The sequence below is a fragment of the Adiantum capillus-veneris genome, chromosome 7, assembly GCF_014529385.1.
Source record: "Adiantum capillus-veneris isolate H3 chromosome 7, ASM1452938v2, whole genome shotgun sequence".
Taxonomy (NCBI): domain Eukaryota; kingdom Viridiplantae; phylum Streptophyta; class Polypodiopsida; order Polypodiales; family Pteridaceae; genus Adiantum; species Adiantum capillus-veneris.
The window spans coordinates 42,404,639-42,419,815 of record NC_140937.1 but is presented as its reverse complement, the minus strand read 5'-3'; the positions used below and the strand labels follow the sequence as shown (position 1 = coordinate 42,419,815).

Below are 15,177 nucleotides of genomic sequence, written 5' to 3'. Positions count from 1 at the left end.
CTTGATGAGCATATGGATGAAAGCGAATAGGCTATTTGTATGCAAATATCCGGTGTAGAATTATGGTATAGCAAATTGGGTGCACCTGTGTATAGACATATTTGCTCACATTCTCAGCATGGCACCTATTATGTATCTAATTCTTATGGTTTGATTGTGTCTGCTATGTGTGATGAGGAAGATGTTGTGAGAAGTCCCTTTGCTCCTTTCACATGTACCCATTTCTACCCATGATGCATCTACCTTTTGTCACATGGGGTCTTTCACCATTCTTACCTAGATTCTCTTGATAGCTTGTGGATATCAGCCCACTATCATCCCCATGATTCCCTCTCTTGATAGGTGAAGAATCCACAAATTAGTAGTAGCTTTGGATACCCTTCCTCTCCTATAAATTGGCATCCCCTCTAGACTATTTGAAAGATCATTCTATCAAGATTATGAATTAATCAATTTATTAGTTTGTGTTCTTTTTGTCAAAATTCTCATTGGTGCCTTAGGTCTTCACCTAAGTGGTTGATGATGTCCTCAACGTTATGAATGCAGCTTGACTTTACCCCTCTTAATCTACATCAATTAATATCACATTCTTGAATGCTCACATACTAGCCATGTATGATCATCCGACTTTTATAAGAGGCTGTTATGACATGACCATCCCTTGAAAAGAGCCATTCCCCAACCATTATTCCCAAGCTTTATCTAGACACCCACACTACCAATTTTAAACGATTAGTCTCCTCCATCCTCCTATGTGCTCACTCTCTCATGTGCCCCTTGCAATGCTCCCACATATGTGCATGCATCAATGGTACATCTTATCGACATTTCTTTGCTTTGACATGCACCTAGAAATCTTGGTGCCAAGTTTGACATAAATAAATGTATTTAAATACAAAAGATGGGAGGGATTTATGGGGGGCACATACGTGTATGTGAAGATGAGAGCGGGACTAAGAAAGAAATAAAAAATAACCTTTTGTGTTTTTGTTTTAGCTAATAAAAAAGAACCAGTTTTCATAATTGATGGATCCATGAGGTTATTGTTGCATCTCCTTATCAACAGAGTGCCATATTTGCTACAACCTCGAAGTACACACAAATGTCAATTGAGCTTTTTTGCAGTTCAGAGGGGTTGTCATTAAGCCATTGTGCAGTGATATCCAGATTTTTTTTATAGAAAAGCCTTTACCTAGCAATATCAAATATACACAATAGTAGTGATTGATACATCTCTATCATCTCTTCTTATTTTAGAATAAGGAATCGATAGGTTTGTTATGGCTTCCTTATAGTAGAACAAATGTAGGTAGAGGGCTAACCATAGTAGAGTAAGACAAGAATGAATAAACAACAAGTATCAAAATGCAATACATAGAGACATTTTGAAGGATGACAACATAATTCTAGAAATAATGTTCAATGTTTCAAGTCTATGCATGTTTGCTACCTCTAGACAAAGATGAGTAAACATCAAGTATCAATATGAAATAACAGAGACGTTTTGAAGTATGACTACATAATTTTTGAAATAATGTTCAGTGGTTCAAGTATATGCATGTTTGCTACTTCTATACAAGTGTGTAGATAGAGGTATCCACACACTTAACATGGAGAAAAAATACTTGTTTATTTTGACAATTGGTCTATAAGCATCATCAGACCTTGTGTTCTCATTGTGCAAAGTGATGCCTTGTGTAGTTATTCCAAGTTCAAGATCCAAACTATTGCGACTTTTACTCGAAAGTTTCAGGTGGTCACAATTATTTGTTTGATCTAGGGTAAACTTGTTTGATGTTATGGAAAGTTATCCCTAGAAAATGAAGTTACTAATAGGGCATGCTATTGCTAGATGGAGCTCACAGATAAGCTATGGTTAGCATCTCGCCATCAACAAGTACCCTTGTAGTTAGCACTAGTTTCGTACCAAAACAGGACACTTAAGTGTCCTTTTTTAGGGTTTGTAGAAGAAATCTAGCAGTTTGATCATAACATATCTTACCAAATCCTTTTGATGGGGTCTTTTACATTATATTAGGTATGTGCTAAAATTCATAGACATCTAAAAAAACATAACTAGACATGCCTTTACACCTTTCAAAGAAGACATGGTACGAAAAAACAGGTTCACATACACCAATGCGAATCCTAGTAAAAAAAAAAATCATCTCCATAAGTCATAAATTTGTGGCACCTCTATGCAACCAATACAATTGACAACCATTAAAGTTTCATGCTCAAAAAATCAATTCCCTATGAAAAAAATTCAATTTGTGTCACCCTCTTTACTAAAAGAGCAGCATCTCAAAATAGATAACATCTTTCCATATAGCTGCTTATAAATATATGGCATAAAATTTCCATGTTCTCAAATGAATGGAATAAGGACCAATAAAGAGAACTAAGAATGTCACTTCAACTAACATAGCTTACACAAATACATCCAGATAAGCGAGAATCAACCATAACATTAGGTGATAGTAGCAAGGAATGATCAAAGCAACACTGGACGATTGTATGATCTTGCAACACGCCGTGCACACATAGCAATTCGGTCATGTCCCGCCATCGCATGATACTTGTAGAAGCATGGTTCTACACACAAAAATTTCTTACACTTTGGACATCCATAAAGGGTTCTTGTTGGCTTAGAGCCAAGCACTTCCTTTCCCTCATGCAAAAACCTTTTTCTTTCATTTGCGCACACATAGCAAAACTTGCTTGCACATGAGGCCATTTTCGCTATAGTATGTCCACCCATCGGATCACTAGAGTACATGTATGCCCTTGAAGTGTGCAACCCACCAAAATGATTTTCTACAAGCTGCTCTTGCAATCTTACCATAAAAGCAAAACGACTTGTGTTCTTCTTTCCATGTATGCATCTCCTTATTATGTATGCATTTACAAAGACTGATTCAAGCATGCCCCAAAACAAGGCATGCCACCACTTCCAACCATGAATGCTCATCTCCAAGCTGTACCCTGATCCCAAAACCATTGAGTCAAACACATCGCAACCTACTTTATACTTGTTGTATTGAAGAGCAATGTCTGGGCATGTAACTGCAGTCTTGCGACCTGATCCAACCTGTCTTTAAACTTCTCCTCTTTTCATCCCATATACACTTGAAGAAAAAAAAAATGGGCTTCTTGTCCATCCAAGAGCATGCAACAAGCCCTTTCCTTGCATCAAAAGCAAAACGACATGATCCCCACTCACAACGGTCCATATGCAATAGCCGAGCATCAGGAAAGTTTTTACGATTTGCATATAAGTTCATGTAGCACCATATCCCTCGTGTGTTAAATGCATCATCAGATTCAAAGAAGTAAACCATCGATCAAAAAATACATGATGTCCTCTGTGCTTAAGATCTTGCACTAGTTGAGACACAACATGAAATGACAATTCTTTGCATGGCAGCTTATCATAAATGCGAAAGGAGTAGTTATAACCAGTCTCTGAATTGCACAATTTCCATAACTGGATCCCAAACTTATGCGGTTTCTTGGGATTATAAACCCTACATGGGTTCAATTTACATTTTGATGGGATGATCCTCTCATCCACAGTTACATATTGTCCACAATTGTAATGCAACTGAAATGTAGCATTTCATCTCTTCTCTAAAGGTAATACCTGCCATAACTTGTACTCACTAGTCCCTTTCACAAGCGGGCGTTGCGTTACTTCGTACATGCAAAAACCTCTTTATTTGCTGATATTCAGTCTGTCCCATCTTCTCCGCATAATTTGGATACTGAACTACACTAGAAGTCTCATCCTTCCAATAGAAATTCTTATCAGACATAAATTGCAAAGACATGCCAAGTGACACACCCAAAAAGCGCATAAAAGTGTGTCTGTCAATTGGATTCCACTTTCGTGTGGACCCATGCTCTGCCAAAAGTTTATCACGTTTCTCCATCGCATACGTGTTGGTCTCTTCTACAATTGCATCAACCAAATCCAAAGGAAAAAGTGCCAAAAAAGTTGAATCTCATTAAACTCCCTTGGGACTTGGCCCAAATCAGGACCTGCAATGTTCACAAACAATGGCAGCTTCTTGAACGTCCCCTCAGGCTCAACATGCATCTTTTCACTGCTCTTCCACAATGGCGTGGAAATGTTTGACCAGTCACCCTATCATCGCTATCACGCAAAACTGGACCTTCTGCTTCTAGAATTTCATCGTCACACTCATCTTTCTCTCCCACAGAGGCATGCTCATCTCCGAATTCATCTGCCTCTTATATATATCCAAAGGTCTTCCTTTCTTGATAACCTGCTTTTGCATTTTACCACGCTTCTTGACAATCACATATCCCTTATTTCGAGCATGCTTGCTCTCATGTACAACATCAACCGCATGAGCATCATTACATGTCTCTTGACAAGCATTGCTCTCAATAATCAAATCAGCATTTTGATCCTTTGGACGACCTCGGCCCAAAATAACACGCTTTGGAGGGCCACCTCTTTTACTCATTGCAGGAGGTGCACCACTACACCCAACAAGAGGCATAGCAACATGAGCATCTCCAAAGAAGTAGGGAGATTCTTCATGTACATCCTCACGTGAAGAAATTATTTGTGCAGTCAAAGCATCATCCACGGCTTCCAGCATATGCATGGCATCAAAATCAGCACAACTGGCATCATAGACCATTGGAATTTCCACAGGAGGGGATACATTTGTGCATGCCAATTTTTTCTTCCCTTTCTTTTGAGATGCCAAAATTGCAGCCAAAGGATTGCATCATCATCCTCATCATATGCATTTTCAGCCTGCGTTTCAACTAATGGAAGCTCATCGCGTTGGATATACATTCGCAATGATTCCCAAGATAGCATGTACACAGTCTCATCACCCTCAAATCTGCATTTAAACAACTTCTTGCGTGTGTTGAAAGCCTCAATAGTGCCCTTGTAGAACTTAGTCTGCCAATCACATGGATGGGCTTGCTTTGCCCATTCCTCCCCAAAACCCATGGTTGGATACAGTACCTGGAGCCCCTCTAAAGACCTGCAAAAAGCAATTGAAGGAAGCCCATGAAGGCCTTGCATGGTCGCCATGACTTCTAGCGTTGGAAATTTGACTACGTAGCAGGAAAATGTTGCTCTTCTGCGCTTTGTCTGTTCGGCCCTATGTACAAAAAAGCCTACGTTTTTTCCGATTCCAGAGACTCACGATTCCGGGAGCGTGCAGTGATTTAGGTTCACTTTACTTACTTTCAAAAAAACAATTTTGAGCCATCGAATTCCTTGGAGATTGTACGGTGCAAAGGATTTCCTCTCCCAAGAGCTTTGCTCCATAGCCATTGAAGCTACCTCAAAGCAGAAATTCCTAATTAAAATTTCCAAATTAACTCAATTTAATATCAATATTTGACCTGAATAAAAATTAGGCATTGCACTACAAGGCTTGTGTCATAATGACAAAAGTTTTCCAGTCACTTTTGGTAAAATTCAAATATCTAAAAAAATAGTGAAAGTTTTTGAGTTTTCAGGACACTTTAGTGTCCCAGGACACTTGAATGTCCAATTACAAGACTAGTGTTAGCAACAAGGAAAGTTTTGATTGCCAGCTTCATGGCTAGTGAATAAGAAAAAATGTACAAAGACTTTATTGGGTAGCTAGAGAAAGTCTATGGATAGTGGCAAACTCACAATTTTGGATAATTATTTTTGTTAAAATATAAGACTGTCTTCATTAGACCTTGTTTGAGAAAGAATTGTTTGAGTGATGTTCAAAGGGATGTATGAAAAAACCCATGCCCAAAATTAATGAAGGAACCCTAATTGTACATGTAAAACAGTGTGGGAGTAATTAAAAAACAAGAGAAATGGGTGAGTTCAGTGTGCAAAGTAGCAAACTAGTATCCAAATGAAACTATGTGTATGGATAGGTAGACCCAATTAGTTAGGTACCTTTCACAATTCTACATGTTAGTTAAGGACGTGCCTCTTAAAAATAGAGAAAAAGGCATTTTTCATGGCTTGTGGTGTACGACCCTTATACCCCCAATCATGAAGGATAGAGAATTTATGCTCTTCTATTGCTCGTATCCTTGCTTCTTTGAATTGGAGTAAGGTGTTATCAATAGAACTTGAGGATAAAGGAAATCCAACTATCACGTCGCCTCAATCTCTAGGTTGGGGACCTTACAATTTTCATTCAGGAATTCATGTGTTTCGTTGTCATGATGTCTACACCTACATTTGACTGTGTCCTTAAAATAGAACTTTGAGAAGTTCTTTGTAGAAATAATTCAAAATTATTAACCATGTAGAAGTTTCTACAACCTATTGATTTTTCTTGTTGATTGTCAACGTTCTATTGTAAGAGGTTACCTTTGTATAATACTGATCGTAGCTAAAATAGAGATTGTGATTATTAGCATTGCGCTCCATTTTGGTGAAATTTTTCTTCCCAAGGTAGAATGCATAAATAATGAGAGAGAGTGATACACAAGGCTTGAATAGTAGTTTCCCAAGAAGTGAGATTTTGTTATTGAATCTTTGAATATCCACCAGCTACCTTAATGCCATGATCATTTCCTATGTTTTGGCAATTCCATATGCCATCCATATTTTTCCTTGTGGATTTTTCAACAACAATAAATCCATTCTTTCATGTGTCGAGAAGTTCCTGTTTGTGATGAGTTTTTTTTTAAGGCCTAAAGCATCATGATCATTCACCTTATTTTCCCTATTGCAAAGGCTTCCTTTGTGACTTACTCCATGCAATGACATTAGAAAGGGTGCACATATTATTATCTTTATACTTTTTCCTATGTCTACTATGACATTCAAATGCTCACCTTGTTTTATAAAAATTTTAAAAGACCATCTGAAACATTGATTATTGTGTTAAATTAGAAAAGGTTAGATTTATTTTTTTGGTGAAATTACATAGCTCTTTAGAGATAAGGAAAATTGGGTTATAAAGAGCAAAAATTGAACTTCACCTAGCCTTCATGCCCATGCGTATGAATATATTGTTGCAAATATGCAACTTTTGATTTAAATTGTTCATGTTGTTTCGTGTTGACATTGTTTGAATTGTTTGTGGACACTTAGTATAGTCTAGAATAGGCGACCTAACACTTGATAAATAGTTTCTTTCCTTCTTGACTTTATTGTATTTTCTAGTTGTGTACAATATTTCCTATTACAACCAACACCTCCGCCTGCTGTTTGATGGCCTTGCTCATGATGCATGCATTGTCGCATCCATGAATCATGTTTGGTACTTTAACAATGGTGCAACCAAGCCCATTATGACTCATTGTGATTTGTTCACTTCTTCAAGTTTGTGGATAGCATATATACTTTGTGTGGTCTCAATTTTGGTGGTGGTGTTGTGGCACCTAAATTTTTTTTCATGGGATGTAGAATTTCTATGCTTATAAGAAATGTGTAGTAGAATTAAATTATCCATTTTCTATTTCAAAGGCTATTGCAGATGTAAAACTTTGGTATATGCACGTTCTCATCATTTGAATTTTGTTAGTTTAGTATGTGTGCAAAAACATGAGGTGGTTTCTTTGTTGCCCCGTCTTGAGACACCATTGAAACATGTGAAAAGACTTCGTTTTGGGACAAATACAATATACTAAGTTTCCTAATGATGGTTCTGTGTAGGCTACTCATAAGTTGTAGCTTGTCCATAGTCATGATATGTGCTTCAAGCAATTTTGGCTTATGGCTGGAAAGGTATCCAATTGTCGTGTGGGCACTCTTTGATCTTATCAAGGGCGAGTTATACATCTAAAGATCTATATGCTTTTGGCAAGTCTTGGGATAAAAAAGGAATCTACAATGCCATATATCCCTCATCAAACTAGTGTTACTGAGAGAAAAAATAAGTCACTTGTGGAAGTAGCATGATGTATGGTGTAAAGTCAAAGTTTTGTCATATGTGTCTTAGAATGAGATTGCCATGTCTATTGTGCCTATACTAAACAAGTGCCCTGCTAAATCATTTCAAACTTTCTATGAAGCTTCGCATGGCAAGAAGCCATCTATTGGTCACGTGCATCTTTGGTTGATTTGCCTATGCTTTGGTACGTATTAGCAACAACAAGAAAAATTGAATGGTAAGCCTATGAAATGAATGTTTTTCTCTTTTACTTCACATAGCAAAGCTTACAAGGTGTATCATCTACACACCAAGGGTATCTTGATTAGCTGAGATATAGCTTTTGGGAAAGATGAACTTTTGCCTTTGGTAGCATGTATCAAGGAGATAGATATGAGGTCGCAGAGTCTGTGTGATACATTGTAATGATGTGAGTATGAATATAGGTCCTAATGAGGGAGAAGTAGCATATGCAAGTCTCAATGAGTTTATGGATTAGATAATTATAAATGCAAATGCATGATGTACTTGATGAGCATATGGATGAAAGCGAATAGGCTATTTGTATGCAAATATCCGGTGTAGAATTATGGTATAGCAAATTGGGTGCACCTGTGTATAGACATATTTTCTCACATTCTCAGCATGGCACCTATTATGCATCCAATTCTTATGGTTTGATTGTGTCTGCTATGTGTGATGAGGAAAATGTTGTGAGAAGTCCCTTTGCTCCTTTCACATGTACCCATTTCTACCCATGATGCATCTACCTTTTGTCACATGGGGTCTTTCACCATTCTTACCTAGATTCTCTTGATAGCTTGTGGATATCAGCCCACTATCATCCCCATGATTCCCTCTCTTGATAGGTGAAGAATCCATAAATTAGTAGTAGCTTTGGATACCCTTCCTCTCCTATAAATTGGCATCTGCTCTACACTATTTGAGAGAGCATTCTATCAAGATTATGGATTAATCAAGTTATTAGTTTGTGTTCTTTTTGTCAAAATTCTCATTGGTGCCTTTAGTCTTCAACTAAGTGGTTGATGATGTCCTCACAATTATGAATGCAGCTTGCCTTTACCCCTCTTAATCTACATCAACTAATATCACATTCTTGAATGCTCACATACTAGCCATGTATGATCATCCGACTTTTGTAAGAGGCCGTTATGACATGACCATCCCTTGAAAAGATCCATTCCCCAACCATTATTCTCAAGCTTTATCTAGACACCCACACTACCAATTGAAACGATTAGTCTCCTCCATCCTTCTAAATGCTCACTCTCTCATGTGCCCCTTGCAATGCTCCCAAGTGTGTGCATGCATCAATGGTACATCTTATCGACATTTCTTTGCTTTGACATGCACCTAGAAATCTTGGTACCAAGTTTGACATGAATAAATGTATTCAAATACAGACAATGGGAGGGATTTATGGTGGGCACATACGTGTATGTGAATATGAGAGAGGGACTAAGAAAGAAACAAAATAGAATCTTTTGTGTTTTTGTTTCAGCTAGTAAAAAAGAACCAGTTTTTAGAATTGAGGGATCCATGAGGTTATTGTTGCATCTCCTTATCAACAGAGTACCATATTTGCTACAACCTTGAAGTACACATAAATGTCAATTGAGCTTTTTTGTAGTTCAAAGGGGTTGTCATTAAGCCAGTGTCCAGTGATATCCGGAATTTTCTTTTTAGCAAAGCCTTTACCTTACCAATATCAAATATACACGATAGTACTGATTAATACATGTCTATCATCTCTTCTTGTTTTAGAATAAGGAATCGATAGGTTTGTTATGGCTTCCTTGTAATAGAACAAATGTAGGTAGAGGGCTAACCATAGTAGAGTAAGACAAGAATGAGTAAACAACAAGTATCAATATGCAATATACAAAGACATTTTGAAGGATGACTACATAATTATGGAAATAATGTTCAATGTTTCAAGTCTATGCATGTTTGCTACTTCTATACAAGTGTGTAGATAGAGGTATCCACGCACTTAACATGGAGAAAAAAATACTTGTTTATTTTGACAATTGGTCTAAAAGCATCATCATACCTTGTGTTCTCATTGTGCAAAGTGATGCCTTGTGTAGTTATTCCAAGTTCAAGACCCACACCATTGAGACTTTTACTCGAAAGTTTAAGGCGGTCACAATTCATGATGATGATGGTGATGTTCAAAGTTGAAAGAGTTGGTGGGGGACTACAGATTTTGTAATGTGGGCGGAGTACACGTAGAAGGGGTAGGATGCTTTCACATCGGGAGGCGGTAACATACGAGGCCGGCCAAAGCCAACGATGGAGGACACATCAGTTTGGGGACCAAAGAAGACAGAGCAGGAGAAAATGAGCTGATTGTGGAGGACGGGGTTCGAATCGAGAGCCATGCACGAATTCACATACCCGTTTCTAATTCTCTTGAAAGAGCGCCGCACGCACTTGCACAAGTTGCTGCTGCTCGTCCCTTCACTCGTACCGCAGTCGTGCTTGTTCGCTTCAAGCACTGCCATCCTGAGAGAGAGAGAGAGAGAGAGAGAGAGAGAGAGATTCTGGCTTCGCCTGCCTCCTTTCAGGGCTTTAAGAGAGAGAGAGAGAGAGAGAGAGAGAGAGAGAGAGAGATTCTGGCTTCGCCTGCCTCCTTTCAGGGCTTTAAGAGAGAGAGAGAGAGAGAGAGAGAGGCATTGTAGCCTTTAGCCCTATCTTTTCCCATTTCATGCCGACCCTGCCGTCCTCCTTTGTAAACAAATGAATCTCAGTGGCAACTGTTTCACCCACCAACGAGTTGCAAACCTCAGCTATATCTAACACGGGCATGGGGAGATAGATGGCCCAATCAATTTAAGGCCCCGAGTTTACACTTTTCCTGGATTTACTTGCTCAACATCTACGATGCTCAATCATCCCACCGTAGATCCTATGCCCGTGTGAGATATAGGTGAGGGGTGCCTGACCAAATGCATTTTTCTACATCATGGAAACAATCTCAAACTACCTCTTGAGTTGTCTTCAACGTCTTTTGCATTAGCACTCATTGGTGTAGCAATTTGTGACACGAGCCCAATTTCTTCCTTTCGATCACGAAAGCCCAGAAGTTGCACAAAGCAGCTATGATCCATGGCACGTGAGAGTCTACCTCAATAAACATCGAACAGCTCCAGTTCTTGTGCTTGATGCCCTTTTGAAGAGCTAGGGCTTCTATCATCTCCATTTCTCTTGCTCCGGTCTCTAAGCTATATCCATCATATTTAGCCATGTGATCATAGTTGCACAAAGCAGTTATGATCCATGGCACGTGAAAGTCTACCTCACGAAGAGCTCCAGTTCTTGTGGTTGATGCCCTTTTAAAGAGCTAGGGTTTTTATCATCTCCATCCCTCTTGCTTCGGTCTCCACGCTATATCCATTATATTTAGCCTTGTGATCATCATGCTTTGTGTGAGACTCTTCTATAACTTCTACCATCGTATCGACTCATGCTTACTTCTATTATCATGTCTACCATCACAATTGCCTTTGTGTTTTTCCTCTTCTTCCAACTTAGTCTCATGCTCAAGGTCCTTTTGCATCTCTCTCTCTCTCTCTCTCTCTCTCTCTCTCTCTCTCTCTCTCTCTCTCTCACATCACGTTCCGGAATCCCGAAGAAAGATGAATCTGTCATTGTGGGCAAGCTTGGTTTATAATCCAATCATCTGTGATACCAACTTTTTAAAGCTTTTGATGCACTTAACAATCAATGTAAGCAATCAAAATAAGGTGAAATATCACAAATGCTTAATTAGAACATTGTTTCGTTGATTTTAAAATTCTCAAAAATTAAGATTGAAAAAGTAGTGGGGGAACAAATCATTTCAAAAAATCAAAAGTTGCATAGGATACACAAAATATAAGCAATGTAGTCCCACACTTGGAAAAAGAACAATTGTAGTGCCCCCATTAAAAGACATTTCTTATGGAAGAGGACAAAGAAATATCAAGGAAATGGTGGGTCATTCCTCACAAAAAGGTACACCCTTTGGGCAAGCAATAGTAAGGCTTGTTTTAGCAGGCCAAAAAACATGGAGCATGGCATACACTTGCATCATATGATCATCTTTTGCTAAATGATTGTCATTACACAAATTGGAGCATCCTCTAGCCTCAGTTTAGAAAAAGCCCTTAGGCCAACCAAGTAAGCACCTTCCACTTAGAGAGAGAGAGAGAGAGAGAGAGAGAGAGAGAGAGAGAGAGAGAATCCATCTTTTATGAAGCAATTGAGCATGTTGACTTAGAAATTGAGAACTAGACTCCTATATCTATTATTTGTGCTTGGCTACTAAGAGCTCATGTTAGATAAACACATGCTACCAATGTGGGTAGAATGGAACCCAAAGCAACCATAGTGTGTGTGTGTGTTGGAGGGGGGGGGAGGGGGATTGAATTATCGTCTACATAGGTCAGATATGACCCATGGGACCAACACAAAACATTATAGCGATTTCAAAAGGAAGCATTAGATACATATCAGTTAAGGACTGAGGGCCCATCGAAAGGGTAAAAGAAAAGAAGAGAACACTACCTAAAGGGGGTCAGGTAGGGGAGGAGCCGGTTTGGAAGTTTGAAATTCTTGGATGATGGCTTTACCGCCTCGATAGACTGCCCATTTTCTTTGTCTACAGGCTTCATGCATCTCCTTGAGCTCGCTTGCTTTAATCTTGAGTTGATTCGTGGTCAATTCTTCAACGATTCAAAGCTTTTTTCCGTTAAGGAGACGGGATTGACGTAACACTTTTATCCGCTCCTCTTTGTACTTGAAAGTGAGGATACAATGATCGGGTGGCACCTACCTATGTGTGTCGTTGATCCAAGAAACGATTTCGGGCTTTATATTAACTGGTTGAAGAATTTCATTGAGCTTCACAATTGCTTCGTCGAGGGTGCCTTTATCAGTGCACCATGGTGCATGGAGGCCCCCAATTCTAACATGGAGACCAAGAGATTCTTGTGATCGGCATTCTTGTAAGACCGCTTGTATCTTGGTGTTGATTTTCTCGTGTGTTGCCTCGTGGGCTTCCTTTTGGACGGCCTTGACATTCTCAATGAGGGAGGCTTGGAATTCTTGTGCTTTTGCATGTAGAGCTTGGCGCTCTACTTCCTTGGAATCTTCAAGCTTAGGCAAGCCTTGATTAAGTTTTTCACTCTCCTCGATGAGCTCTCGGATATGGGCCTCTAGGGTGGTAATTCTTGCACCTTGGCGGGCGATGGGATCTTTCCTCGGTGCAACTACCATCACCGCAAGAAAGCTTGTGTGTGAGGAGAGTACTAGGGGAAGAAGACATTATTCTATCCAGAAGCTCCAAGCTCAAAGGCAGTTGAAAACCTTGCTAAACAGATTTATGTCCACAAACCTCAGAAGGCTCAAAACATAGTTGTTCATCTGTTTGTAATGCTGTCAAGGCAAGTGCTATGAAGCCAAACCCTTACAGAGGGTTTAAATCTCATAGCATTAAGGTGCTCCTCCGTGGTAAAAGCTTCGCAACACCGCCAAGAGAAGTGATTGTGGAGCCAGTCCAACGTGCAAGACCTCCAACACTAAAGAGCCATGCTCACTACATAGCCATAGAGCCCACAAGATGGCCCAAGATGCGGTGTTGTGCCGACATCTGCAGAGCCGATAGCTGTCACGCGTGCTTTGCAGGTCTACACAACCGAGGACCTGGAGCCCGAGCTAGGACAGGGCGAGGCTGGGCCTTGACGCCCCCCACCGGGCTTCCCCTCGCCCAATGGGGGACTGTGTGAGGAGGAGAAAGGTTCGAAGCTAGGGTTGCACAGAGAGAGAGAGAGAGAGAGAGAGAGAGAGAGAGAGAGAGAGGTTCGAAGCTAGGGTTGCACAGAGAGAGAGAGAGAGAGAGAGAGAGAGAGAGAGAGAGAGAGAGAGAGGTTCATGCAATAGTGCCAATGAATATTTTGTCCTTCATCTAGGAAAGAAGGGCATATGTATCCATATGGAACGGAATGGGGCAAGGTACAAACCCTCACTGTGTTAAAAAAAGGAAAAAACAACGTATTATGCAAAATCACTCCTCAGCTAAGCTTTGGCGGCCTCTCCTCGACCATCTTGCCTTTTCTCTCATGGGATACCATTTTATAATTTCAACAACGTTGGCAGCAAAATGGCATGTTCATGATTTCAAACTTAAAATGGTGATAACTAAGACCCTCAAAAGGTTACTCCTACAAAACTGTACACCACGATATAATCAAACAGATGAAACAGACCTTTCACTTAGGTACACATCTGCATTGTATGGTACGAGAACCAGCATTTACCTGAATAACACGAGTATTTTTAACAATAATCAAGGGCACAACTTCTAGCTATATTAAGTATCACAAGAGGTCCATCATCAACTTGGTGGTGAAAATAAACTGAAGTTTCTCTTAGTTTGGCGATCATATAGCTGCAAAATTTAACATTAATTCAGTGGAACACATCTTCAAAAGGAGACCAAGCATAGGAGACTTTAGAACTCACCAATACATCCTATTTCATGATAATTTTGGGCTAAGAGACCATTTGTATCTCAAGGAGCCTTGTTAGGCTAAAATACTTCTGGTTTTGAATGTTTTTGGAATCCAATGCTCGTATTAATTTTTTCTTAAAAAGTAGAATTGCCAATTACACCAATTACAGCTGCATGTGAGAAAGGAAAAGATTTATTTGTAGTCCAGATATAAAAGAGAGAAAAGAGAATTTTAAACATCGTCGGAACAATCCCTATAGACCTCATAGATCCATCCACACACAGAGAGAGGGGTAAATAACTTTTTACCATCGTATGAACAATCCCAAGAGACCTCAAAGATCTATCCAGGGGAGAGAGAGAGAAGGAGAGAGAGAGAGAGAGAGAGAGAGAGGGGGGGGGGGTGTTGTTCTCAAATACTTTGAAGTTGACAATTTCTTTAATTGTGCATGTGCATATACCCAAAATGACACTAAGGGGTACATGTTTGTGGCCCATCACTGCAAATGCAAGATGGACAAGTCATTCATCTTATCCTCCATCTGCAATTTGCTCTGAATGAAAGGCTTTACAAAGAGTAGCCATATCCCACCAAACACCCCTCTTAGCACATCCACTGACATCAAGAAGGCTCACAATAATCTTACAAACATTTCAGACCGCACTTTTGTAACTCTCGCCAAGAAAATCAGGCAGATAATTGCAAGCCAACCTCTAAGGGCAGCGGCCGGGGTAGATTTTCTTGCTTTTTCACAGGATGAAAGTAAGGGTGCATCTGCATACACATTATCA

The 15,177-nt window shown here is 39.5% G+C and overlaps 1 protein-coding gene and 1 pseudogene across 1 annotated transcript in view; both read right to left on the bottom strand.

The window, feature by feature from the left end:
- Positions 1-3,280: 3,280 nt before the first annotated feature.
- LOC147453743 (uncharacterized) lies at positions 3,281-13,151 on the bottom strand (annotated as a pseudogene).
- Positions 13,152-14,802: 1,651 nt separating this feature from the next.
- Positions 14,803-15,177, bottom strand: part of LOC147453742 (casein kinase II subunit alpha-like) — a 110,146-nt gene continuing 109,771 nt past the window's right edge. Inside the window, exon 10 of the mRNA XM_086515839.1 lies at positions 14,803-15,160. Within this exon, the coding sequence (XP_086371965.1) occupies positions 15,074-15,160 (87 nt within the window). The 3' untranslated portion in view covers positions 14,803-15,073. The remainder of the gene's footprint in view (positions 15,161-15,177) is intronic.